The 27,243-nt window shown below is 54.0% G+C and overlaps 2 protein-coding genes across 2 annotated transcripts; one reads left to right on the top strand and one right to left on the bottom strand.

The window, feature by feature from the left end:
* Positions 1 to 6,482: 6,482 nt before the first annotated feature.
* Positions 6,483 to 8,456, top strand: NCLIV_046020 (conserved hypothetical protein; the record flags this gene model as incomplete). Its single annotated transcript, XM_003884152.1, has 1 exon — positions 6,483 to 8,456. One exon carries the CDS (start codon positions 6,483 to 6,485, stop codon positions 8,454 to 8,456), a length of 1,974 nt encoding a protein of 657 aa, XP_003884201.1.
* A 5,761-nt stretch (positions 8,457 to 14,217) lies between these two features.
* NCLIV_046010 (conserved hypothetical protein) lies at positions 14,218 to 23,996 on the bottom strand (the record flags this gene model as incomplete). Its single annotated transcript, XM_003884151.1, has 16 exons — positions 14,218 to 14,247; positions 14,615 to 14,653; positions 14,922 to 15,044; positions 15,515 to 15,640; positions 15,936 to 15,974; positions 16,420 to 16,509; positions 17,087 to 17,125; positions 17,340 to 17,660; positions 17,976 to 18,120; positions 18,790 to 18,884; positions 19,349 to 19,414; positions 19,988 to 20,080; positions 20,467 to 20,707; positions 21,173 to 21,360; positions 21,580 to 23,153; positions 23,897 to 23,996. The coding sequence occupies 16 exons, from the start codon at positions 23,994 to 23,996 to the stop codon at positions 14,218 to 14,220; spliced, it is 3,309 nt and encodes a 1,102-aa protein (XP_003884200.1).
* Positions 23,997 to 27,243: the final 3,247 nt, after the last annotated feature.

Raw genomic sequence — 27,243 nt, 5'->3', positions numbered from 1 at the left:
TGCGAGGCAGGGAGAGTTATTCACAGACGGTTCAGTAGGAAAAAATTTGTCCTGCTGACGATGAGAGGAAATGTCTCTCTGACACGTCCACCGCGTGACCACGTTTCTGCGGGTAGTTCGTTTCCCTGGGCTTGGCTTTCTGTGCGTCCTTTTCTATCAAGTGAGTTATTGTCTTTCTCGCCACTGTCACTGAATGTTTTAGCTCTCTTCTCCTGTGCTGCCATGTTCCCTGGGAGCCTTTTTCTACTGCTTCCCACCCGAACGGCGCGGCCGTGCATCGGCGGTTTCAGCGACAAGCGGTTCTTAAGTGTTGCATGTGCATGCCAGAGACACATAGATCCGTGCTTCGCTGAAGTACGTAAAATCCGAAGGAGAGAGAGAGGGCAAACAGACTGTCTTCGAGGGGTGGCGCATGCATCCGAGAACTGAGGTTGCCGCAGGTAGCAAAGGTTTATGCAAAGTATACAGAAACGGAATATGCATAAGCAAGCAGCATCTGCTTGGACATGTGTATGGAAAGAGCCTGTGACCACGGAGAAAAGAAGCAACAAGCAATTCGCGTTGCGTCGAAGAAAGAGAATCACTGGATCAAGGTCTCTACATTTCCTCACACGTCATGTGCATGCACTCCTGTTGCAGTCTCTCGCAGCTCCAGAGCGCTTCGGCGAGGAAGGTGGTTTGATCCTGGCAGAGCGCACAGTGACATGCTGCGGGAAATCGAATGGAACACTGGATCTTGGGCGGAAAGAAGCTCCACTGTTGGAAGTGTACGAAGCCCTGTTGACAGTGATTATACCGGAGGAAATCACTTTGACGTTCCCGTGTTCACGCACACGCACTCACTTTGAAGCTCTACGATCAAGCGCAATGGACCGAAGAAAGGGAAGCATGACGCGCGAAGGGAAGACACGCGATGCATTGGAAACCGCGGCGGGGGGGCTGTGAATCCGTTTCAGAGTGGAACTAGCTCCCCAGCGTCGTGCGAGACTGAAGGTACTGCCTTCACCGCACAGTGTTGAATTAGCCAGGGTGCATTTACCAACAGATCATCTCACTCCTCCTGTGGCGTTCCGGTCTTGGTCGGTGAGTTGTTTGTCTTTTTGCCTGTCTTTCGGGAGTGAAACTCGAACCTTAAGTGCCATCCAGAGAGGAGCCGGGAGTGTCTGTTCTTCCTTGGTAGCTCGTTCCAAGCGACCTTGGCGAACGCGGCGCACGAGCGCAGAGGCGCTCATCGCCGCGTAAATGAGCGCAATGAAGACGAGCACTGTCGCCGCTGAGGAGAGGATACGAGATCAAGAATGGACGCAATGAAGCAGCAAAGGAGCGGGACAGAAATGAAACAGGAGACACAGACTTTGGTTCCGTCCTGCTCGCCCCTCGGGGAGGTGTGATCACCCACCTGGCCCGCCTGTCTCTCATGTTGCCACTGGTCCTCGCCCCGCACTGAGATGCCGGACGAGAGATAAGAGGCTGCCGTCTACTCTTGTTCACCTCTCTCGCTCAATGTCTCCATACGCAGTGCACCACTAGTGCATATTCGTACGTGTTGAGAGGCTTGTTTTCTTCCTCACTACTACAAATACGGCACGTGGGTATGCCTTCACGTATCTGTATATACAAGATATACATATAGAGAAACGCATAACAGATCCTCAGACCCGCTCATGCATTGACGCATAGATACAAAGCGACAGATGCCGATATGAAGATGGACGTAAAATGAAGCTGTGTGAAAGTGAAGCTTGCTCTAGTTACACATTTCTGCGTCTGAGAGGCGATGCCTTCAGGAAGACCCAGATGGTCCAAGGAAAAAACAGGAATGCTCTCGCGCGCTCGATCCTTGCCTGATGCTGTCGCCTCGTTCGCGACGTCGAGTGCGTTCATGAAGACACCCACGAGCCACACGAGGCTGCACACCAGGCGGAGAAGACCGGAAAAAAGCGAAAAACTGAGGAAATAAGTGGAGACCAAGGCGCAACTGAACGGGGACCGCACCAAGTGGCATCTAGAAAGAAAGAGACAGCCGACGAACAGCAGAGGCCTTCAACTTTCGGGAAAGTCAGGTGAGGCTGCAGTCAGACAGTGAGGAAGACGTAGCTGTCGAAGGAGTCGTAGAAACGTTTGGACCTTTACATGAATCTAACTGCAGCCACTTGAGTTCATAGACGTAGGCGTCTTCTCAAAAGGACCTCTGGGTTTGCTCTTACGGCATTTTGAGTGAGTTGTCTTCTGAAGGAGGTGAACCGGCCAACTGATCTGGATCACGACTGCCGTTGTATGCTGAACATCGCCACACAGAACAGCACCGCTCCCTGCGGTCAAGAAGACGTACCAATTCGTCGTTTTCCCCGATTTGTAAGGAAGTGAGGATGTCGTGGGGAATCTCTCCTCCAGTGTGCCGAAACGTCCTTTCCCCGTCGCGAGGGATTGTTGACAGAAGGTGCACTTGTGCCATGTCTTCTCCAACTAGAAAACCATACACTGCAGGGAGTCCTCATAATACGACTGGTTTTCGCCTTACCGACTGCCGCGAAGATCGACAGCCCATATAAGTGTATATGCAGGTACGGAACAATGAAAAAATTATATTTGGAGATACGTGTATCGCGGAACAACACACAGACGTAGATGGGGCCACGCTCTTATGCTTCGGGTTGGGTACTCCTCCAGAAAATTTGCAAGGCTCAAAAAACGTGATATACATTGGTATGACTGGTCGCCTCATGTTTGCAGGAATGGATCGCCTGGTTGAGGAGCAGTTGCGTTCTTCTGTGTTTTCTGGGACTAAACCTAACTGAAGCGCGGCCAAGAGACGCTAAAAACGATCTCTTTAAGGAAGAGAGGTGGACGAATTCCTAGGGAGGACCCACGAGCGTCTGCGGCAACATGGCCTTTTTGCTGGACTCGCGAAATAGCGTCGTGATGACCTTGGAGGCGATGAAGGAAAAGGCCGAGAAGGGCTGGAATGACGATGGCGAGACAGATGCCGACGCCTAGCCACCGAAGCGTGTCTAGGGAAGGCAGGAAAAAACAGCAGTCTAGTTTCTGAGGCATGACGGACGTTACCGAGAGTGCAGAAGACGAGATCCGCACTTGAAGCACACGCCTTTCGAGGAACTCAACTTGCAAAAAGAGATGCGCAGAGCACTCCTGAGTTCTCTGGTGTTCTAAACTGAGGGCATGTGCTCCACGAGTTTGCTTCTTCCAGAAGAATCTCTTCTTGGCGCTTTCTGGTCTCCCCTCTACAGACCGCTTTGCCCGTCTTCCCGCACTTACGCTGGTACGTAACCGCTAAGAGCTCTGCGCAGGCCTCCTCATGCTTTTGCAGAAGACTACGAACACGCACAGAGAAAGGAGGAAAAATGCTCGAGGTCTGATCCAGGTGCCTAGTGCAGCAACTTTGTGAGACGCAGGCACCAATCTGTGGCGAGAGCCGCGCAGCGCGTTAAGGCATTTTCCCCGCTGACTTGGGTCGCCCCAGAGATGTCTCCTTCCTGTGCCTCACCTTTCTGCCCTCTGGAGCAGGGAGACACAGTCCATTCTCAGTTTCGGAAGTTTCTTTTTCACGACAAAGAGAGCAGCTTCTTCTGCGACTGTCTCTCCAGTTTCTCTCCTTCCTTCTTCGGCGTTTCTTCTTTCCTTCGCACTGGGAGGTAGTGGCGACGAGCGAGAGCCCGTCTCGCCTTCTCTCTCTGCCTCGTCTTCCGGTGGTTCGCTGGCGAAAGTTGAGGTGCTTGACTCGAAAGCCTCGCACCGAAGCGGTCCCTCGGAGTCTTCAGTTTGTGTGACGCCATGGACTGGAGCAGGCACAGGCGAAAAGGACGCGCCAGCGGCAGAGAAAGGAACGAAATCGAAAGGAACGACCCTGAACTTGTACGGGGGACACGACGCCTTCGTTTCCTCGTAGGCCATGCCGACAAGGCGTGAGATGTAATCGACTTGCCTTCTCTTTAACCCCTCGGAAAAATCAAGGCGCCCATCTTGACCACGGGGAAATGCAAGGACAAAAAACACTGTCGGCCAGGGGTCCTCATTCTGCCCCCCGCTCTTTTCAGAAAGAACTGAGACTCCTCCGTTCTGCCTTTTCAGCGACTCGAAGAAGCGTTTGACAACCGTCGCTTGCTCAGAGACACTGCATGAAAAAGAAAGGACCGGGAAAAAGAGCGAAACGAATGCTGCAGGCGAATTTACTCCTTCGTGGTACATTCGACTGCGCGTGCTGTCGGCCACTTTCCGTTTTGCCTGGATCGATTTGGCAATTGGGAGGCAGACACTCGGATCACTGCAGTCTCTGTGACCCCTAGGGCAGCGTCCACACGAGGACAGAGTGCCGTGCGAGGCAGCGGAAGACTTGGTCATTTTCCAAATCAACAGACGCGCAGTTGTTGGCGTACACGAACACACATCAGGCAGTGAGCGGTCGTGACGCGCCTGCGGGTCTCTGACGCCTGTGTGCTTCATTCCGTCAGAACACCCGCCTGCTCGTGAATGCCTCAGAGGCAGAGAAGAAAGGGAATAGACTTGATGCCTGCTCTGTGAGCGCAGGAGATGGGGTGTCCTTCTCAAGCTACAGGAGAGAGCCCAACACTGCTCGGGCCAGAAACCCTCTGCCCCATCATCCTACTGAACCCGCCGGTGGGACTGGATCTCTCGCTTCCTCCTTTGTGCTGTTACCCTACACATCCTCACTAACGCTCCGACGCTTGACGAGACTCTGAAGGTTCTCCCCTATACCGGCATCTACCAAGGCATGCGTGTTGTCGCGAGACTCAAAAAGATACCCCCCTTGGCTACGACATCTCTACGGCGCAGTAGGCACAGGTTCTCCTGCCGCAATTCCTTTGGTTTTATTCGGTGTTTCGCTGCTGAGCATTACCGTCACTGTTGTGAAGCTCAGTTGCTCTCTCAATCGACAAAACAATCGAGAAACTGGCGGGTTCAGCTGTCCCCAGCCAATCCGTGGGTTTCTGCGGCCCCATTCGCAATGCGACACCCTTCGGAAAAGGGGAAAAAGTTCCCTCTCCTAGAGACAAACGGTGAAACCCTTTCCCTATTTTTCAAAAGCGGCGCTCTACTTGTGGCGAGATTCAGAGCTCAGAGCAAGTGTCTTGTTTGCCGCGCTTGATGGAAGTCACTCGAAGCGCGCGTCTGCCGCCGCACTGGACCAGAGCATGCACACATTTTTGCTGCGTCGCCGGGGGCTAGCTGCTGACTCGAGCGCATGGCAGCAGTTCATGTCCGGCAAGGAACGTTCTCCTTGGCGAAGAAGAGAAGCTTTTCGGCATGGACTTACGGTGAGGTAGCGGTTAAATTGTCTTGCCAACGAGAGTCACTGGAAGCTAATTCCGGCGAGTTTGAGTGTGACTCAACGGCGGCGCGGACTACGCAGCAGACGCAGCTTGCTGCGCGCACGACGTTTTGCCAAGTCGATGTTGGATTGCCAGGAGCTTCTTCTGCCTCGAGAACCACGTTAACCCAGCTTCTCAACTCAGACACAGTCTCTGGTCCCGTCTGAAAGCGACAGAGTGTTTTGACGAGATAACACCTCGCTTTGACGAGGACGCGGTCCGCTGCAGTCCGGCTCGGCACGTCCCGGCGCAGAAAGTCCTTTGTTGCAGCGTGAACCGTACATTCAGGAGCATACCGTTATACTGGATCATATGTGTTCACCTTAGTGTAACTCAAATCGGATAAACAGAGATGTTATAGTCCCTGGGATACTGAATATGAGTTTTTCTCGTGAAAAAACATGATGGATCGTGCCGTTATTTCATGCAAGAGGGCGTCCTCAGGGCTGCTAGCCCCGCTGAAGCGTGCGTATCTGTGGGTGCACATGTGTTAATTTCGCCCAACCAGTGTCGGCGGTCTCTTTCCCATCACAGAATGCGTCCGATGCTGGAGCCAGCAAGCGGAAATATCCGGTCTCCCATACATGGCCCCAGTTTCGCAAACTGCCGTTCATTGTTGTGTGTGTCGCGAACGTGCTTTCCTTTCTTCCCTCCTCACCGTCTTCAGCTCTTCGTAGACCTCATGCACCGTCTCGGGAGTGTCTCGCACGCCGCCGTTGATGAACCAGAAACGGTTCTGTCCTGTGAGTGTCTTCTGCTTTCGCTGCGTGCTTAGCTCTCTCGCTAGCCAGTCCACGTACTGCGGAGCCGGCGGAGGCATGACGGGGGAAGATCCGGCGGTTAAGATTCTCACCGCTCTAAACGCACAAACGCAGGTTGACAGACGCGGCGTGGCGTGCTCTGTACAGGCGAGAACCTTTGGGAAGAAGTCCCGAGGAGCCTCTGATTCCGTCCCCAGTCTCGGAAGGTCACGCACTGTGCGTCGACCCAACAGCAGCGGCAAGGGCTGGAGGCCGCGCGTCCGGATTGAGAGCTTCGGGCCGTCCCCAGCGTGCCCACACTCGCAAGGAGCTCATCGACGAGATCATAGTTTCTCCGCGGAAAAGAAAATCGGAGGCAGCCCACGGGTCCAGAATGGCGTGGGTGCCAGGTCCCCGACTGGGAGGCGGTGCTGCAGCCGGATACCGGGATGCGGGGCCTGAGAAGCCAAGCAACCCTCTGAAAAGCTCTCTGGTCCGCAGCCCGGGGCAACGCGAGACTCTAACCCTCCCGGGGTCTCGCGGCGGGGACGCCGTGTCACTTATGCGTTCTCTGTCGCCGACAGGAGCTTCGCCCCACGGCCTTGAACCACAGCTGGCCTCAGGTCCCCAGCCTGGTCCGTTTCCAGGCGGCCAGCTGGGTTCTCTGGGCGTCCGCGTGCCCCGAATGCCCTCGGCGGCAGGACGAGGCGTGTGGCAGGGCAGCACTGCGTCGCCATCCGCCTCGCAACCTGTGGAGCCGTCCCAGTTCTCGCCGACGCGATTCCGTCCGTCTTCTAGCCGCCGTTTCCCGTCAGTGGCGACCGCATCACTGGACCAACTGAAAGCCCTGAGGCTAGATCTGTTGGAAGAACAAAAGTCTCACCAGCTGAAGATGGCTGAGATAAACCGAGAAGCACTGGAGCTCCAAGAAACGCTTCGCAGCCAACAGGCTACCGTTCTGGAGTTGCAACAGAAGCTGATAAGCCAGCAGAGAGCGTTTCAGGACGAACTCGTTGCGCTTCGTCTCTCCGCACCTCTGGCCTTTGTCTCGCTCTCTCCCGAAGGAACGTGTGAACCGCGTGAGCTCAAGGCCTTGAGCGGCTATGGAGTGGAGACACCGTCTGGCCCCAACTCCGGGGGGGGAGTCGCGCGTCCTCATCCATCAGCGGGAGGAGACAGCCTACTTGCCAGGAAGCGGCAGCTGCAAGCAGCAGAGGAGTCCTTGTCTGTGACACAAGCTAAGCTGGAGGCGACGCGACAAATGCTGCATAGCGTTATCGAGGACGAGGAAGGCTCACGCGCGGGTTCGTCAAACCGGTCTGTTTCCGACCTCGTGCAGGCACTGCCAGTCACCGTGAGCGTCTCCAAGGCGCCGTCTTCAGCCGAGGCCGCAGTGCAGCCAGGTCAAGGCCGAGTTGAGGGCGGAGGCAGAGTGGCGCCAGGGTCGTCTTTCAGAGGGGAGCAGGCGGCGCGGCCGGAGCGCGGCGGAGAGCAACCGGGCACCCCAGAATGGGCATCGCCGCCTACTCCGGTCGTTCCAAAGTTGCTGCCAGCAAAGACGAGCGGCAGTCCTCCTTCAAGTCAATCGATCAACGAAAGTTCGGCACCCAGTCATGGTGGGCCGACAGGAGTAGGGATCGCGAGCGGCTCTCGGGATCCAGCTCCAGGCTTAACGCCGGGTGGCCTGTCTCCCACCAACGTGTCTCGCCTGCCCGTTTTACAAGACACCTCGCGGAAGTCCACGCTTTATCCGATGACCCAGGCGAAAAGGTCGACGCTCACGCTGACGGTCTCTTCAGCCGCGGTGAGCCCGCCCCAGGCTTCCGGGCTGTCGAAGGTGTCCGATACTGCCGGCGTCAACACTTCCTCAGTAACACGTCAGTCTCTGGAGATCCCAACATTCTCCCCTTCGGCTCCAAAGGTGAACAACTCCACCATCGTGAAGACCTCAACGCCGTCTTATGTGTCGAGGCTGTCGAACGCGGTCGATTCTGGAGCAACCAAAACTTCTGCTGTGCCTCCTGCGGCTCAGTTGCTCGGAAAGGCAAACATGCCCAGAAATCTAAGGCCGTCGGAGGCTGCAGGTCTTGCCGTGCATAAGCCGACCTTGCAGCCAACGCACAAGCAGATACGGCCTGCTCTCAGTCCGCCTGGTTTCTTGGGTTTGGAAAGCTCAGCTGGTGCCTCTCAAGCCCCAACAGGAAAATGGTTCAACGAGCAGAATCGAAGACCGAATAATTCTATCGCGACTGGCGTCTTGAAGCCGTCTGTTGGTGCAACGCCAACCCGTGTTGCGACGCAGAAACTCACAACTGGAGAAAAGACGCTTCTACTTCCATCTGGGCCAAGGATCATCGCCCCGAGTTAAAGTAGTATGCACTCGTATGTTCGGTTGAGCGTGTGCACCACTCCCCGCGCCTCCTAGATTGCTTGATAACACGAAATGGGCCGACTCGTCTGCTTTGAAAAACGTGTGATACTTGGAATAGCACTACATACACGAGTCAGGCAACAAAGGTCTCCCACCAGGGACGTTCATCGCATACAGTGGACTGGCCGCCAACCTGTAGGACACGCTCCTCAAAAGAGTCGTTTCTTATGAAGGCTCGTATCCTACGGCGCCGACAATTTTGCGGACTGCACGATATGGGAAGACGTCTTAGTGTTTGCTGCCGACAAGAGAAGGGTGAGTTCATGGTCTCTCCTTCAGTAAATTACATAGTGTACTGTGAATATCCTCGGGCCCCACAGAAGCAGGTAAACACCTCGCAGACTGGGTCTCTTTGGGCGATCACTCTCACTCACCCGGGGAAGACACATTCTTCTGCCTGATGCCTATGTGGGCACTCTTCCGTGGTTGGAAGTATGCGTATTATGCATGCATGTGGCGTTTCAGCGGCGTTCCGATGGCTTTTTTCAAAACTGTGAGCGAATCTTGCCGAACGCATTGGCGCCCATACTTACAAAGACAGTTTTGCATCTTCGTCGTCTCCGACAATCAACACGAATGAGCCTGCAGCAGCTGCAGCGGTTGATTCCCCGCGTGGCGAACGAGCGTTGAGGGACGCAAGAGGACACTGAAGTGCTGAACTGATAGAAGAAAGGGAGAGGCCTCTGTTCTCCAAGGGGAGGGCATTTTCCAGGCGCTCAACTGCAGGCATGGCTGACGCGTAGGACCCCACAGCTGGCGGTGTGTACATACACTCGACCTGAGCAGCGGCAAGCAGGGAGGCACGCGCAATTGATTGCGGCAGAGTGTGCAATTTTTCGTATCTGCCTTCAAAGCAGTTCCTGTTTGCCATGCATTTTGGCACAGATGTTGATCGTGTTTTTGGCGATAGTTGTGAGGCAATCGCGGCTGTGTGCACAGGAGTTGGAAGCTCTTCAGTTCTGTGAGATGTGCCGCAGCACGTGTTTCAACTGACTCAGGTTTGTGAGTTCCGTGAACCTCGTTGCAATCTCTCTATAATGTGAAGCCCCTGCGGGAACAATCTCAGCGTCTTGTGTGTTTATCGGCGGTGCCAGCAGTTACACCTCTGTTTTTCAACTTGGACTCTTCAACTGTAAATCTAGAAACAAAGGTACTTTTTAGCAGAGCTGTTCGGCTTGGCCTTAGAGTAACTGGGGGAAAGCGTTTCAGTGAGGTCTGTGGATCACTCCCGTTCAAACAGGACCGAGGTCCGGAGAGCAGTGGAAAGCCCGCAAGTGCGAGCTCATCGGTTTTGTCACACGCGTGCCATCGACTGTGAGCTCCAGTAGACTACCGAGCAGATCAGGTGCTCGCTTCAGAAGGTGTCGAAACTGCATGTGGCCTTTATTTCGAGCAGCATTGCGCAGCGAGAATACAAGCTTCCTTGATCTGCGACAGGCCTCAGGGAGGTGAGGCTGTCGCTGCTGAAGTGAAAGGCCACGCGACTTACGCCTGAGCAGGCAAACTGACCTCGGCGAGCAAATGCGCCGCTCGTGGCATTAAACGACGAGCGCGGGTTCCCATGGCTCTGTAATGCGCAAATATCGTAGAGACGCCGCGGATGTGGATCCTGGTGTCAGTGGAGCCAGCCTCTCGTGTCTTGACGTATTTTCGGAGGAAGAGGAAAGCAGCGTACGGAAACAGGAAAGTGGGTGCATACAAAGGCTTGTTAGGGTGTACGGGGTGTCTGCGCAACCGTAGTCACGAAAAAGCAAGCGATCGGTACAACATCACCCAGTCAGGGGAACAGAACGAAGAAACCTCCCAACCTTGCGGTGAGGCTCCCCGCACAAAAAAGAAAATTCTTCCACGACGAGTTTCCACCTCTGATAATCCCAACGGCAAAGAAATATTTCCTCCGCTTTCGTTGGCAGGAGGGCTTTCACGTAAAGTTGAACCTGTCCCAAAATGACGAGACAATGCAGCAACCAGAGCTTGAAGCCGTCACGGAGTTCGCTCCTCTCAGCGGTAGACTGGCGTGTCAGACAGTGTTCGAAATCAAAGTGAGGGACTGGTTGAGTCGGTCACGGACGCAATACAGAACAAACTGAAGCCGAAGATACGAACGGTGTCGCCATGTAAACAGGTGCATGTGTGAGTATAGCGTATCTGTAGGTAGCAAACGTTGGAGAAAAAATCGGGCAATCCCAAGCTAGACGGTGGAGACAGGATCAACGTCTTCAAATATATTCAAAGAGACACCCGTTCGTCAACGGTTCAGTGTCATATACATGTCAGCTGGGATCAGAAAATCTTTTGTTTCTTGACACAAAATCGTGGGTTGTCCTTTTTTTTGCAGTTGGGTGGCCGGTTACGTGCAAGCTTTGCCGTCGCAACTATGACGCGAAAAAGACACGCACCAAAGAAAAGACTTGGAAGCACCTGTGTCTTCATTTAATCCCCTCGAATAAGCACACGAGAGATGCATGTGGAAATACGGCACTTTAAATGTTACGCTTCCTACCACGAAGCGTCGAGAAAAATCAGAGAAACCCGTGCAACTACGTTTAGGAGCAGCGCGGATCAGCGAATGACAGGACAGATCTAGCTTGACTAGTTTCAGGGCCACAGTTGCTCTACCACATTCTTTTCAACAAACGATGCGAATATCCCCTAAGCGTGTAAACTGTGGGTCCCCGCAGCCCCAGGAAGAAACTCGAGTTGTTCTCTGAGTTAAGGCATGTTCTGCTCAGATTTACCAGACAATGGCCAGCGCTGGAACAACAACGCTACGGGAACTCGACGAGAGATACCACTGGATCCTCCGTATAGTTCACGAGTAGGAAGAACATATATTTCGGTCGCTACACGTTGACGATCCGAAGCATAGGCCTGGAGACTCAGCGAGAAACATGCGGCCCGTAATGGGGCTAGACTCTCTCTCTCCTGTGGTCTTCCTTTTCGCCCTTCGTTTCCGTCACCGATCTTCAGATCACTGGAACTGCCTTCAACCCTTGCCGCTGATTACCACGCGTTCCCCACTGAGATTCTAGGGCTGAGTAACGCTGAGCGGTACCGCAGAGCGGTATTCCTGGTTTTCCACGGAAGAAACACACATCGTTCGTTCATAAAGCTCTAAAATGGCGACGCAGTACGGGAAGCGTTTCGAAATTCCACCGCAGTTTCCCGACATCCTCAGGGACTTTACAAGGGAAGTGCTCAGAAACCAACCTCAGGACATTGTTGCCTTCGCCGTTGAGTATTTCGACTGCAAACGAACAGTGAGTGTCGACATCCTGTGTTTGCAGACACTTTTCTTATGCGGTCTTTGACTCTTCTGAACCCTTCATACTAGCCACGGACTTCTCACGGACTCCTGTGACCGCAAATGAATGCGAGTAATGCGATAGAATGCTGGCAAAGTCCAAGCTGCAAACTGCCAATGGGTTACCTGGGTTGTTATTGATCGATTTTGGCATGCATGCGTTACCATCCTAGTCTAAGAGGCTAAAGTACTGCGTTAGTCCCAATCATTCTCACACACCGAATACCGATGAGTTCTGATCAATTTTTTTTTACCAGGGGTTCATCGTGCGTTTTTGAACCCTGTGTGTACGGTCCCGTAAACTGAAGTTTCGTCCCCGAATGTCAGGCGTACCTTACAAACAGCATACCATCTATTATCAAATACATTTGGGTTTCTGTGAGTCGAGACTCCAAACAATAGATCATGCATACTGCTTCTCTCTTGTGACACCTCTCTCAAGAAATGAGAACTGTACACAACCATGGTTTCTCCTGGAAACGGAGGCGCCGTTACCACTGCATGGAATTTACTCGAGACACACAGGCTGAGAATGCCATCTACCGGCTATAGCTGCGTTCTCTTTGCTCTGTCGATATCACACATCTCTTTCTAAATAAACAAATATGTATTTTTATATAAAGCGTGTGCTCCTTGGGATTTCTTTGTACAGGGAATGCCAACAAAAATGACAGACAATCGGTTCGCCGTGGCCGCAGAGAAAAGGCTCACAGGAAACAGCACTGCCTATGAGCACGTCGTGAGTGCTGACTGACGCAACCAGAGGAAAACTTATCTTGCTCGCAGCAACACTCGCCCTCTGTGATAACAAAACTCTCCGAGAGATCTCAGGATTTCCACGGATTAGACGGTCCAGGCCGCTGCCTGCAACAATACACTGCCGGAAAAACTGGTGGAAACGACCCACACCCAAAAAATTTGACAAAAAAGACCCCATTTTCCCGCTGAGAATGGAGACGAGTTAACGAAATAGCTAGTCAACCCCTTCAGTCTGTTTCTGTGGCAATTGCTTCTATTTTCCTATCTTATCAAGGAAGCAGTACCCTCGGTAGGTGCGGGCACACGCTGGTGAGACGACGATTTAAGTATGCATGCGCTTTGGGAGATCGAGCGCGGAGGACGAAGCAGTCGAGGACCCGGGGGCAATTTCGTAATTTCTGTCCTCATCGTTGTGTGTTGAGTCTCTTCGATGGAATGGACTGCAGTTAACTGACACGTGCCAGTGTGATAGGTAGCTGTACAGGTTCACGGACGTGGTCCCGCTCGAGAGCCACACACTTAACGAGAGTGTATTTCCAGGTTAAGCGGGGGTCGAAAAAACATTTCCGATCGAAAAAATTAAAGGCACGCTTTCACCTGACGCAACACGTATTTCTCCCCTTGTACACGTGTTTCCTTATGATCTCAATTAACAATCAGATATGTGCTTTCTGCACGTTCAATAGAAACACACGCAGTAGTACTATATTTCCCCGCTCAGCCTGCTTTCTCTAACTAGTCGCTGCCCTAGGCACACAAATAAGCTATAGCCATTAAACGCACTGGTAGTCAGAGAAGTCTTTGAGCAAACAGCCTCAGTAACTGGATCAAAGGGGTGGCGGAACAGCAGCACAGACACTGCAAATAGTGATTGAACCTTTCCTCCAGATGTTTATGTCGCATGGAACTCCAGTTCGCCTTTTTCAGGACGGAACTTCCTGCCTTCGTGGTACTTTGGTACTTCTGGGCCCCCGGCGAATCCCAACGCGGCGCTCTTGTTTGTGAAGGGCACTATTTAGGGCCGAAAAGCCGCACCCGCACCCTCGACGCGAAGTGACTCCGACCTTTTCACCTAGAGACGGGGGTTCCAAGTAAAGTACAATGTGCATCGAGAGGCTGTTCGCACATGGTCACTTAATCGCTCATCACGCGGAAGAGGCGGAAACAACACACGCGACACACAGAGACGAAGCTGCCAGTATTTGACACGGATGCCCCCCCCCCTACAGAACTTCGAATGGTCAGACTCTGCTCCTTTTTCTTCTTCGAGCAAACATCAGAACCACAAAGAAGCTGACAATTGATACAGGGAACTTGGTATGCGCTGGTGTATGACTTTTTTGCACAACTTCGCACATCTCGGAGCATCGCCGCTGCGTGCTACGGACGCGATACACCAGCACTCTGGCAGCCAGAAAGGGGATTGAACCCAATTGACGTCTTCATAGGAATTGAGCGAAGACGGAAAAGAGGCCAGAGCGTTGCTTTCGGTGATAAGCCACTGCGCCTTCACAGCGAAAAACTACAAATCGCATGGTGAGGGACACAGGAAGCGTTTTCCATAAATGACAAGGCGCCGCAAGAGCTGTCGTCGGCCTCCACGGGCGCACAGTGTATCCGTCCAGCCTCGTCAGTCTAGGGGTTATCCGTCAACTCAGTGACTGCCTGCGAAGAGACCACGAAAGGCACGGAGAACGCGGAACTTCTTCAATGAAAACTTCAGGGAGACACGACTCAGTCCCATGGGGACCTCAGTCTGTGGTGGCTTTTCCCACCCCCGCGGTCAGCTGAGACCCTGTTGAGCACGGCAACCGTCAGTGACGGGTACAAACCATCAGAATCATAGGGACTGGAAAGGAGAATGCCGGATCTGGTAAGACGCCAAGCCGGTCACGCAACTCCAAATCAGTCACACAACGCCAAATCAGCAACAAGGTTGGTCTCCAGCTCCTGCTCAGAACTAAAAGGAGTCGAACAAGACCCGATCCTGTGGTGGAACCCTCTGGAGAAGCAGCATTTGACCCTGGCCTACCTCATGGATCTTTCGAAGCTGATATGCCTGGCGGTTGATCTGCGCACCCACACACAACCCCAGACACTTAAGGAAAGCACTGGTGCAAAAAACGTTGAGGAAAACCAGAGGCCGTCTTCCATATTTGGGGGTAAACAGGAAACGGGGCTTTCAGTCTGTCAGAAGTTGCGATTGCCGATGTCTGCATACACGATCAATGTGGACATTGTGGCTCTACTCACTATCTGTGAACTGCATGCATTTGCAGAATAGGCCTCGGCTTCGCCTTCCACAAAGTCCCACCGAGAAGACCCCACGACCCACTCACCATCTCCAGCAATTCCTGCTCTTCTGCAGTCATGTCATTCAGACTGCCGGGTTTTAGGCTCCTGAGCCGGGTCAACAGGTTTTCGAAGACCTGAGGCGCCGGAGCCTGGCCCTCCCGGAGTGCCTGCTCAGATAGCGACAGAAGGGGTACGAGCAAGAGACGGATCACGGAATCTTCGAGAGCAGTGCGCTGCACATCATCTCGTCGGAGCAAAAGCCATGGCTTGTGCTGTCAGAATCGCCAAAGTACACTCTTCTGAGAGTCGACGAAGTTCGCGTTAAGAAGCTTTTGCTCACACCAATTAGGCGGGATACACAGCACCCCTTGTACCCTCATTGCACACCCACGGTGCAAAAAGAAACGCCTTTCTCCCGTTGTTTGCGGGGGCCGACACGGGCGCCTTCTACAGAAACGCGCTTGCGAGACCAAGAGCCTGAATGTGCTGCTTTCTCATCAGCCTCCCCTGCCTAGGCACCCCCAAAATCTCGAGCGTTCTACACACCGAAAGTCGCTGCTTCCGCCCTGTCCTCCACAGTCGAGAGGCAAACCGACACCAAAAGCATGACCCACACACCAACAGTTCCAGGACTCACCGCAGAGGACTGGCGTATCAGAGTCCTGCTTTCCTCAATGTCCTCATGCAGCGCCCGGCACTGGGCACGTTGGGTCGGCGTGACCGCGCTTGCCGCCGCAGACATGCGGTCCCTGTCCTCGATCATCTGAAAAAAGGAAAAGAAACGAGGACCAGGAATTTAGCTCCGCTTCGACCCCGGGACAAGCTCTTATTCCCGCCCCCTTCGACCTCAGAGTCACCCAGGACCAGCGACCGTTCGCCGGATGGGCTCTGGAACAGAGACTTGTCCCAAGGGAAATCGACCACCTGGACAGAGCGTTGCCCACGGAAATTCAGACATAAAACAGATCCCCCTGCCGTCTCTATCACTCATACCATCCGCTGGCCGAAAACCGTGGCGGAGACTGGCTCTTGCTCATAACTACAGCGCCAGGACGCACCTGCATGAGTCGCGCCAGCAGGCGATCTTGTTCATTCAGCTGAACACAAAACAGAAAAAGAGTACTGAAGTGAACTGCAACCTTTCAACGTCACGGAAGCCTAAAAGCTGGACGCGACGTTTTTGAAAAATCCAGAAGGGCGCTCCCCGACTTAACACCACCTTTCATTGCGGTACAACGAAGCATAGGACACTAGCCGCTCCTCCGCTTTTTCCCTGCTTTAAACGCCCGTCTGTTTGACCAGAACTGCCTGACACTCCTAACGGTCTGTCATTCCTGTGCTAGACGGGTTGTATCTCAAGGCGCAAACCCTCTTCGGTGGCCCCATCACAACTTCCTCCTGATTCTCGAGAGGAAAACGGCTGGAGCCGCTGCTTCGATGCAAAAAACATCGCTGTGCGCGGCACTGAACCCCGACATGCGTGTATATCCCCGGAGCTCTTCACATGCGTGCCCGTGAGATGCCCAACACCGCCTTGCCTACCTTGTCTTGAAGAATGTGATTTTTATTGAAAACGCGATAGGTGAGGTATTGCTCCCGCTCGGCGTCCCTCGTCCTGTCGAACTGCCTCTCCTGACAATCGTTTGGGAACGAGGGAAAACGAAACGTTGGTGAGCACGACACAACTCATCTCTGGTGCGCCTTAACAGTCTTTTGGATGCGCGGTTGACAGCGGGACGCAGTGTCAGTACGAGTACCGCCAGTCAAAAAACGATGACACCCATACAACGCTCCGTTGTCACGAATTCATTCACCCCTAAGAAGGTGTATGATTCAAAAAAGTTCTCATTTGAGAGTACACCAGTATCCCCGAGACGACCGAGCACGACTGGCGGAGGCGCGCCGCAGCGCCTGTAGGCCTGTTACTTGGAGCATTCAGAAGAGTGTTGCTGTGCGCGCGTCAGCCGTGCTGGACTGCCGAAGTGAACGAGACGGACTGGCCGATTGGGGCTTGCAGTCAGGGACAACGACAGAGGAGTTGTCTCTCGCACCCCAGGACACAAAGAACGTGGCGCTTTTAAGGAAATAGAGCCAAGCACTTCTTCGCAGGCAGCGGTGTCTCCGTGTTTCATCCATGACGCAAAATCCCACTGACAAAGGTTGCCAGTATCGCAGATTTTATCCCCACAAACAAAAGACGGAGACTCACGTCTTTCAGGCGGTCGATCTCGTCCTGCAGCTTCTTGATCTGCCACAGCCACAAAACACAGACACCCGACCGAAATGCATGCGGTTCGCTGGGGACACAGATACACCTCCCTGAGACGGTTAGAAACGTGTGCGACCTCCGCCGGAGGGACAGGCAGGAGAGCGGACAACCCGGATGGTTGCAACGAGATGCCGTACAAGGGCTCGAAGCCTGGTGAAACACCAAAGCGCCACACAGCGGCTCTGCGTCTTACCATCGTGGTGAACTGATGCGGCGTGACTTCGTCTCGATCCGGAAACACTTCCTGTCTGTTGCGCAACAGCTTTGTCTTGCGATTCGTCTCGAATGGCGCCTTGCGGTGCGTCTCGACCGGTTTCCTGGTCACTGAAACACTTTCTTCACTTGTGTCACTGTCGTCGCGGGTGGCCTCGGCGACCGCAGAGTCGTTTCTGTGGGGACTGTCTCTTTTCACTGGCGACTGCAAGCGGCACAGTGCACCTCGCGCTTTGACGCCCTGGCTGGCGACAGCACGGGACACTGGCGGTGCCTCAGGCTGCATCCCGGGTTCCTCTGGCTGCAAAAAACAGATGGAAACCTTGGGAAAAATCGGCGATAACCTCTCTTCCGGCGGTAGACCTCTCTTTGACGTGAATAGAAAACCAAGCGCACTCGCGGCGACTGTTCTAAGCAACCCCATAAACGAGACAAGCGCCGGCAGGCAGGTCTGTTCCCTGCGTGTTTTGCTTGTGCATGCCTCTAAAGGAAACGAAGAAAAAGACGACACAACAGGCCTACACGCAACCTTTCTGCGAGGAGACACAGAGAGACTGCGGCGTCGCTCCCTTGGACGCCCCCGCTCTTTTACATCGCCTGCTGTCTTCACGCTCACGTGTTTGACGTAAAACCGCAAGTTCTCCATTTCCAATTTGACTATGCGAGCTCGGAGCTGCCGCAGCTTCTCCGCAGCGTCTTTGTTCTGCAGGCAGAGATGCTTCAGGTCGTCCTCGAGGACTTGGCGCCGCGGCCTGCATGGGCTGAACGGACACGACAGGAAACAAAGGGATAGAGCGCGATGCTGTGGAAGCAAACTCCCTCAAAATAGATGCGGACGGAAATCGGAGCCGCGCAGGATCTGGCCACGCACAGGGATATTCACAACTCGAAAACCACAAAAGGGCGCACCAGCATATATACATGCATATACCTATGTTTAGATGGAGACATATATCCTGAATACAGCGAGATGCGCCCGTGGGCAGAATGCGCACAACAACGCGGGGACGAGACTGCGACGTGTGCCACGGAGGGTGGAAGAACACACAAGCAGGGATACTTGGCGTGTTTGAGGCAGACGATCTCGTGGGTATGCTTCATCGGGCACACTTGAAAGCCGGCACCAAACGGAAGCATCGCAAGCATAAATTAACATCCCCGTCTAGTTGGGGCCACCGACTATGTGGCTAGGTGAGGAATGGGCAACAGGTCCACGTGGTGGCTCGTGACCGACGAAAAACCAAACCTTGCGGCGCATACACGAGCGTATATGCCTGCCGCCCAGGGAAGTAGACCGCAGCACTCTGCGCTCAAAAATCCGCGAGGAATGAAAAGAAACAGAGCACTGAAGACACTGCCCTTGTTCTGTCTTTTGGGAATAGCCGCTTGACGGAGCAAGCGATCCTTTTCTCTTCATGCTTTCTTTTTACCAGTAAGGACTGTTCCGCTTGGGGTCAAAGACAACCGCGCGTATTTGGTCAAATTTGCTGCATGTCGCCGCAAGTTCCTCGTAAGCATCAAGCGTCTGAAGCAGAGAGCGCAGAGAGCGGGGATGCGTTTTAACCAACGGAGCACAGGACCACAATGAAGAGAGGACGAGGAAGCCGGGAGGTAGCAGCAGGCGAACGCGGATGAAGAAAACAGTGACGAAGAGAGAAACCGGAAAGACACAGGGCGAGTACAAAGAACAAAAGAGAAAGAGAACTCAAGCGTGAAGAGGGCAGGTGGGAAACACACGGGAACTCCGGCCGGAAGAAAAGTGCACGAACTCCGGCATTCTGCGGCCTGGAGGCGAAGAGGCAGAAAAATGAAAGCGCAGAGGCACACGGCAGGGGCGACAGTCGAAACAGAAACACACGGAGCACAAGATACGACAAAAGACAGAGCCGCAGCGAGGGGTGCCGCGGGAGAGCCCGAGAACACGGAGACTTGCCACGGTAAAAAGACAAAGAACATACACCTTACAAAAAAGAAATCAAGGAAACTCACTCCATCAAGGCTGCTGACGACAAGCACCTGGAGACCCTCGAGATACTTGACTTTCTCCTCCATGGTCTGAACAGAAAATACGCCGAGGAAAAAGAAACAACTCGCGGCTGTGTAATTCTGCAGAGATGTCAAGGGCTCCGTATGAATTTCCCATCGTGCGTTCTCGCGTTCTCTTTTATCTCCCTCTCTTGTTCTTCTCATAAAACTTCCTCCCGTACAGCTGTTAGATGCATAAAAACCTCGAAAGACATCTTCGCGGTGGTAACTGCCCTTCCCCTTTAAGGTCCAGGATGGAAGCCCTCAGAGATACCCGCGGGCATATATATATATATATATATACGTACATATATTATACAATTGGTCGTTGCCAAAAATTGCACTGCACGCCTGTGAGAGAAGAAGTGTGACGTATCTTTCCGCTCCTTTGTGCTTCGCTGTCCGTTTGCCCAAAGCAGTTGCAGATCCCCCCTCAAACCCCCCACGATTACAGGGGGGCGGAGCACTAGCGTGGGCCCTCGTCAGTGCTCGCACGCTGCCCAAAGCGAGGCAGCCTGACTGGAAACCCAGGAGGATCGGAGGAACGCGGCTGTTTTCTCTTCTGACTTCGCATGCAGCAGCTTGCAGCGTCGTAAACCTTACACAGGTGCTGGTCAGCAGACGGGTCATGCGGTCGAAGACTTGGTCGACGAGATCCTTCATGGAACTGAGGGCGCCCCAGACCTTCTCCCTGCCCTGCACAGAGGCGGCAAAAACGGCGACTGAAACTGACAGGACGGGGCGGAGCATGTGGACAGGAGAGACACCAGGCCTCAGAGCAGAAGACACGGGAGAAAAAGATGGAAACGAAACACCTCGGAGGCACCTTCTCTACCGCGCAAAGGGGTCTCCAGAGGCAAAGTGAATTCCTTCTCGTACCAGCTTGCCCAAGGCGACCCAGCGAGACCGCAGAATTTCTGTCTGGGACAAGCAGCATCACGTGGGCGTCAGTCCGCGGATGGTTTCCATCGAGCTTCCATTCCGCGGCGAGACCCGTTGGCGATGTAGACAGAATTCACCGAAAGCCTTGGTCGGAAACTATACACAGGAACTTGCATGTCCCGGAGGATCGTACGACTCACCTGAGTTGTGACACGTTTCCCTTGACTAAGAAGAGAATCAACTGCAGCTTCGCGAACAGAAATGTCGTTGGCGCCCAACGTCGCGGCATCTGATGTGTCCCGACACCCCAAGGCGTTCAGGAAACTCGAATGCCTGGCTGCTGCGTTTGCCTCGGACCTCATCATTTTCTTCAGCACGGAAATCTCATGGTGGGCATCAGTCAGTTGCTGTGTGAGGGCCTCAGTGGCGAGTCGGAAATCTCTGGAGGAGAAAAGAGAGCGAACCAGAAACAACACGGATTTCTCGTGCCCTGGCGCTGCAGTACGCGGCCGCAGTCCCTCCGGGAAAAGAAGTTCAACAGCGAAGTCGAGACTCATGCAAGAGAAGGGAACACGGACGTGCCACAGGCATTCGCCACGCGAGGAAAAGGCGCGTGGCACGTTGTGTCAAGCTTGCGGCTTCCAACACGGCTGGTTCGCCTGCACCAGGAAAAGTGCGTGACTCCCACGCGGTGACAGCTTAGGGTACCGAAGCGAGCACGCGCCAAGCCAGGTCGCCTAGCGGTTTTCCCTAACTCTGCGTGAATCTCTGTGGGCTGAGACACAGGAAGAGAAGATCTCACACCCTGTTGCCAAGACCGTCTGCAAGTGGATGCCTCTGAAAGCTCGCCGGACCCCTCGCAGCGCCTCCGGCAAGCCGCGCAGATGAAAATGTCTCTGCCCTCACCCGTCTTCCGTGGCTGCATAGAGCGCGGCTCCCAACTCCGCAATCTGGCGGCGAAGTTTCTGGTTGTCCAGTTCCTGTTCCCACATGACACTGTCTTCCCCGTACAGATCAACCTGCGCTCGACGTGCGGCGTCGATTGCGGCGAGGCGTCGACCGACGCCCTCTGCATGAGCCTGTTCGAGCTGGGCCTGGAGAGAAGAGGGGACAGAACGCGTGGCAGATGTGGAACTGAAGAAGCGCGTCTAAATAGGCAACGATTTCGAGCGGAGTGGTCAAATGCAGCGGCGGGGGCTACTGTGTCGTCTTGCTTGACAGCAAACTACAGGTGTTGCACGTGCCGTGCTCTCCCTGACTACAAATGCCGACCACTCTTTCACACTGCGGGAGAAAATGCCAGTTTTTCGCACCTTCAGCGACGCGTTGTCCTGTCGGAGGGCGTCATTCTCCTTCAAGATCTGCTCCATTCGCGGGTCGGGTTCTGCCGCTTCGGAGGCTGACACAGCTGAACTGGAGACACCCAGAGACAGGCTTTTCTTCCACTCCTCCGCTTTTTCCTCCGGAGGCTTTTCAGGCTGTGACGGCACGACGTCGACTTTCAGCACGAGGGGACAGGCAGCATTTCCTGACCGTGTCCCGTCGTCCCAAGAAAGATCAGCTGGGCCCATGCACTGCGGGAACGCCGCGCCTCCCCATGACCAGGAAGGGTAGAATGCCGGCTGCCTTGTCTCCGGACTCATCCCTGGCGCTGTGGCCACCGGCTGGACGTTTGCTGTATCTGACGGGCGTACGTACACCCCGATGCGGCGGGCGCGCGTGCTGTTGCTTCGACTGCGTGCACTCCTGCCACATCGAGAGAAAATCGGGCAACTGCCGCTGCGCTCAGAGCTGCCGCTTTTCCCGTTCTCTTTGGACGGAAGGATGGTGAGTGTGGCCACGCGTGCGGAGTCGGGAGACACTTTGCAGGGGACCAGCCAGGGACGCTGCATTTTCTGGTGGTACAGTTGCCGAGCTTGCTGGCTGAGCAGTTGCTGCTGCCGCCCTTGCAGCGCTTTCAGTTCCATCTGCAGTTGAGCCTGTCTTTCCTGAAGATCCCCCGGCCCGCCGCTCTCGAACTGACCGCCCCGAGCGTCTGTGTGGCGCATCACCGACTGGGAGGGGACTGGCAGTTGTCCAGCTCCGAGGAAGTCTCCTGGACTTGTCGTGAAACCCGCGCCAGCCTGTCCACAGACTCTTGCCGCCTCCCCTGCGTAAGATGCGCCCGGAGGGGTCTTCACATCTCGGGCGCATGAATCAAAGAATGTACGCGGCGCAGAGCGGGAGAATCTTGCGGCTTCCTGATCTCCGGAGGAGTCGGAGAATCCCTGGTCTCTCGACCCTAGAGCCACTGGCGCCGACTGTGCAATCGTGGAAAAGCTACTCATGTTGTCCTCTCGTGAACCAGGCAGCGTGGTGGTTCGTTTCAACGTCGTATCAGAGGTACCAGTTGCTCCACCAGAAGTCCGCGAAGACGCCGGCCCGCTGCCAGCTTGGCTAATGGAAGATATGCCTCTGTGTCGAGCAGATGGCGACGCCGAACGACTTCTCGCAGCATCCAAAGTGACGCCAGAATATGGCGACCGCGTTTGTTCCGGATAGACCGACGAGGCGAGACGCAGTTTTTGTCCAGCGATTGAGAACTGCTTGGCCAATCCGCCCTCGGCACCTGGAGCACCAGTTCGTCCTTCAGAAACAAGCTGGGGCACAGGCGAAGTTGCCGCGCTAGATAGGTCGGATTCGGGCCGGGTGATTGACCCTGGAGGGGAATAATTCTGGGTCAATCTCTGGGATGCAAACCGGACGGTTCGCGCACGCGAAGGTGCGGTGTCAGGAGTGGACCAACTCCGTGACGAAAACGGAGCGCTCAGCGAAGCCGGGCGGTAGGAGCTTTCGGGGTCACCGTAAGGGTATTGCAGCGCGGGCGAATCCGAAGGCGACGCCCACCCTGCAAAAAAGCCGACAGCAACACACATACCAGCGCCGCGGAGTCCCAAGATCACAGGCGACACTGCTTCAATGGGAGTACGGAAAACGGGTCTTAAACGGCGCACGCAGGCGAAACGCTTCGACTCACAAGAAGATCATTCGCAATCCCAAGATGCGCTAAAATGTGCTCTCATATGTAGGTGCCCGCTTTGCCTTTTCTCCCTCTGGATCTTCAGCAGTTTGCTGAAATCGACGTCTAACCGCTTTTTAGAGCCGCTCATTCGATGATCGTCTCCCTTCTACATCGGGCGGTATCGTGTGGAGAAGACAGAGAGTTCCTATCCACCCGATTCTCTACCGCTTTGGTGTTGCGCAGTGAGGCAACCCAGATCATTTCCGACAAATTAAACGTGTAGTGAATGTGTGTGCCCTCAGTTGCCGAATCGACCGTATAGCATTTTGAAGAGACGAAACCACATGGAAAACGACAGAGCCAATTGTAAGAGCCACGAACAGTCTCGCCTGCGCATGCACTTCTCAACTTCGAGGGAGAAGGCCGCTGCTCATCTTTTGTCGCGGTCGCATGTCGAGAAACATGGCCGAAAAAGAGATCAATATGGAAGCACGTACCCTGAACAGAACGCTCCGGATTGAACGAACTCCGCGCGGTGCCGGAGAGTGCGGTAGACGCCATTGGAGGCCAGTCACATCAACGGCGTAGTTGGGGAATTGGTCAAAGCCAGAAAAGAAGCCCTAAAACACACCGCTCCGGTGCGTAGGCTGGAGAACGGTGGCAGTTGAGAGGATAAATCAATGCAAGGGGTTGATGCGAAATCTCAGTGACAGGCGGAAGGGCGGACATGGGACAGGCGTCGAATGAGGTGTACCCGTTTCCGTTTCCAGAATGGATATGAGCCGTAAGAAGCGAACGGTAATAACCAAGCAGCAGCCTCGAAGGGACCCAAGGTAATGGAAAAGGAATAAGGAAAACGGCTGGTGGAGTGATTCTCCACCCGAGCTCACTGGTAGGCGTAAGCCCGGGCAGTGAGAGAAACAGCGTTTCCTCTCTCGAGCATGGAATTACCTCGCATTTGAAGGCGCATTTACTGCAGCAGGACTCCAGATGAAATATAGAGGCAGAGGTCGCATCATAGGACGATACAGGGAAGATGATCGCTAAACTTTGACGAAAGGAATAGGCTCAAGGAATAAAAGGTCCACGAGCAAGAGCGGTGTCGACAAGCCGCAGGCAACCGACGTAGAGAAATGCTCTCTCCTTTCGCTCTTTTCATCCGAAATGTGAAATGCCGGCTTTGCGTTTGTATCATCGATTTGCACACTCTTTCTTTTTGAGGGGCTGCAGACGGTAAAAAAGCCCCAAGACACGAAGGCATCGACAACACACGAAGCAGCCGCGAAGCGGCTATTCCACATGCGGGCACGTCCCTGAGAGTGTCAGCAAAAAGAGTTGAGGGAAAGTGAAATGCCTTTTTCGAGCCTTAAAAAGGATTTTTACAAGGGAGCTGATAGGGCACAAAGAGTTATGGAAGGAACGACACAACCTTCCGGACGGGAAAAGCCGTCACCGGTGTCTCTCACAATGTCTTGACAGAATTCGAGCGAACGGGGATTCTAGAAGACCGAGGTGGACGAACATGCGCATCGCCGCCAGCTCTAGAGATGCTCCTCGTACACGACTCACTGAAGAAGAGTCCTATTTGCATTGGTATGCATACATCCACTGTTTTCGAGGCCGTGCGTTGGTTTAAGGCTCACTCAATGTTTCAAAACCAGACGTTGTCGCCCATCCGGAAAAGTGCCTACTTGCGGCAGCTGCAGACACGAGGGGTTGTCGAGCAACGAGCTGCCAGGGGGGCGGCCTCGGGAGCGCGCACGGAGATGAAAGCCACATAAATGACCCAGCCTTGCACGAGAGGAGCGAAAGGGTATATTCTAGAACGGTGAGATGCCCTCTAGAATTGTTGTCCCTTCCAGAGTATGAGGATCCATCAAGTGCGGTGTAGTCATACACTGCTTACTTTGTTCAAAAACCGTGGATCGGCATCAGACACGATGAAGGCCGACCCAGCGAGGAGCCGATTCGTGGTTGTTCGGACTACCCGAGAAAACTGATACCAGTGGTAGCCCCTGTCCAGCGGGTCTCCAGTTTGAATACACTTTTGAACAACATGGTGGGGGCGAAAACAGCAAAAAAAAGTGGCCTGAGTAGTCATTCGTCGTAGTATGGGCCGTGAAGGCCCAGTCTGCAGGGGTTAGTGGTTACAGGGCCCCGCCCTCACTGCACCCAGATTCAAAGCTACTGATCGCACACGCCTTCTATAATCAGTCATTCGGCTGACGATAGTCACCTAGTATTTCCAGTCACAGCAACGGCTGGCCCTGTTAGGCAGGCCACTTTTTCCTGAGATATTTCGAAAGGAAATCAGACTTGGTCTGCTGGAGCGCGTACGTAAGCCGGCACACGATGGCTATTTGGGAAGGCGAATCATGTGGACGGCATGTCCAGAAGGCTCTTCTTATATACTAAACATGAACTCGACCGTCCATCTACTGCCGTTAACGCACCACCTACATGGTGCGTCAGTCTCTGAGTCAACCGCGGGCATCGAATATGACCCTTTCATGTGTCACGCTCAGAGAGCACGTCGGTCATCACGATACAACAGCCGTAACATGACAGTCTTTCACTTTTTGGCCTCTCCCAGCCTGGCGTTTATTGAACCGGAACGTCCTAGTTGTCTCACTTCTCTAGATGTCATGCGAATCGTGATCGCCACCTGGCTCGGGCAGCACACCAGCTGTCCTGAGTGCCGTTGCACCCTGAGCGAGACTCCGAAGCGCGTTCCATTTCGTACTGGAACCGCCTCAAGGTTCGCTACGGAAGCATGTTGACGAAATGAACATCCCCGAGAGTTAAATTCTGCAGGTGCTAGTGGGGCAACTACATTGTCCTTTCTTAACGAAACCTTGTGATTGAAACGTGAGCGCATCGGCAGCTACAGGTACGGATCAGGGTATACTCTGGTTGACAGACTCGGCTCCAACGTCGACAGAGGCGACAAGCAAACCTCTTGTGCATCTGCCGTCTACTCGCCGGTCAATGCAGAGGCTCGCTGGCCTGTTTAGAGCACTTGGACTGCTTGGCACTCCTCTCCTGGCGTACACTTTCGCTGCGAAAAACCGAACCATCAGGCACTGAAGTACCTCTCCGGTACGCGCCTTGGATTGGCGGCAGTCAGCGCACAGTACGGCTGACTTTTTCCGGTAGCTTCAAAAGCAAGCATTCGGTTGTCCCCCTACCACCGCAATCACAGCTCGATATTGTCTAAACAGCTGGCTTTCACGTGTTCACATTTGGATTCACAGAGCCCCGAAAGCACGAGAGGGTACATCACGAGCCTGGAAATGGGTTTAACCCGCGGGTCTAGTCTTCCAGAAAGACGTAATCTTTGACGTTGCGAGGAAAACACGCTCACCTTTGTGGCTGACTGCTGTCCATGTTTTGAACCTGCACGTCAGTAAGAAGCAATACGGAAAGGCACATTAACTCAGTGGCCTGAACCGAAATACCCCGCTCGTTGACCTTCCTGCGGAAAATTCCCAAGACGTTCCTGCCCAAACTGTGAAACCACACAACACCTTTAGAACGCTCGAAAGCCAGTGACGACGCCCGCGTCATCCCTTCTTCACACCCGCAACATAAACGGCAAGGGATTCCCAATTCATTTACACACATCTTGTCGGTGATTTGCCCGGGCAAGGGCACTGTTTGGGCCACAAAAGCATCCGACTGAGGACGGTGCATCTGCGTTGTTAGGGCATACCCAGGAGTTGAAAGCTAAATGGAATCGCTGTATTTTGTGCACTTGACACAGGTGTCACTTGAAGAAAAGTTACACAGGAGCCTTCTTCAATCCGTTAAATTCCAAGACCCGCACTTCGCAACCTGTGCTGTTTACCACTTGTCGCCCGTGTATCGATGCCCAGGCACTCGTCCGTCTGCTTGTGCTTTGCAACCCTACGGGCCTCGTCAGCGTACCCATTCCCCCACAGAGATGAGAGACGAAGGAAGCCGGCGGATCAGCCGA

This window comes from Neospora caninum, chromosome X, assembly GCF_000208865.1.
Source record: "Neospora caninum Liverpool complete genome, chromosome X".
In the NCBI taxonomy this organism is placed as follows: Eukaryota; Apicomplexa; class Conoidasida; order Eucoccidiorida; family Sarcocystidae; genus Neospora; species Neospora caninum.
This window is presented reverse-complemented; position numbering and strand designations above follow the sequence as displayed.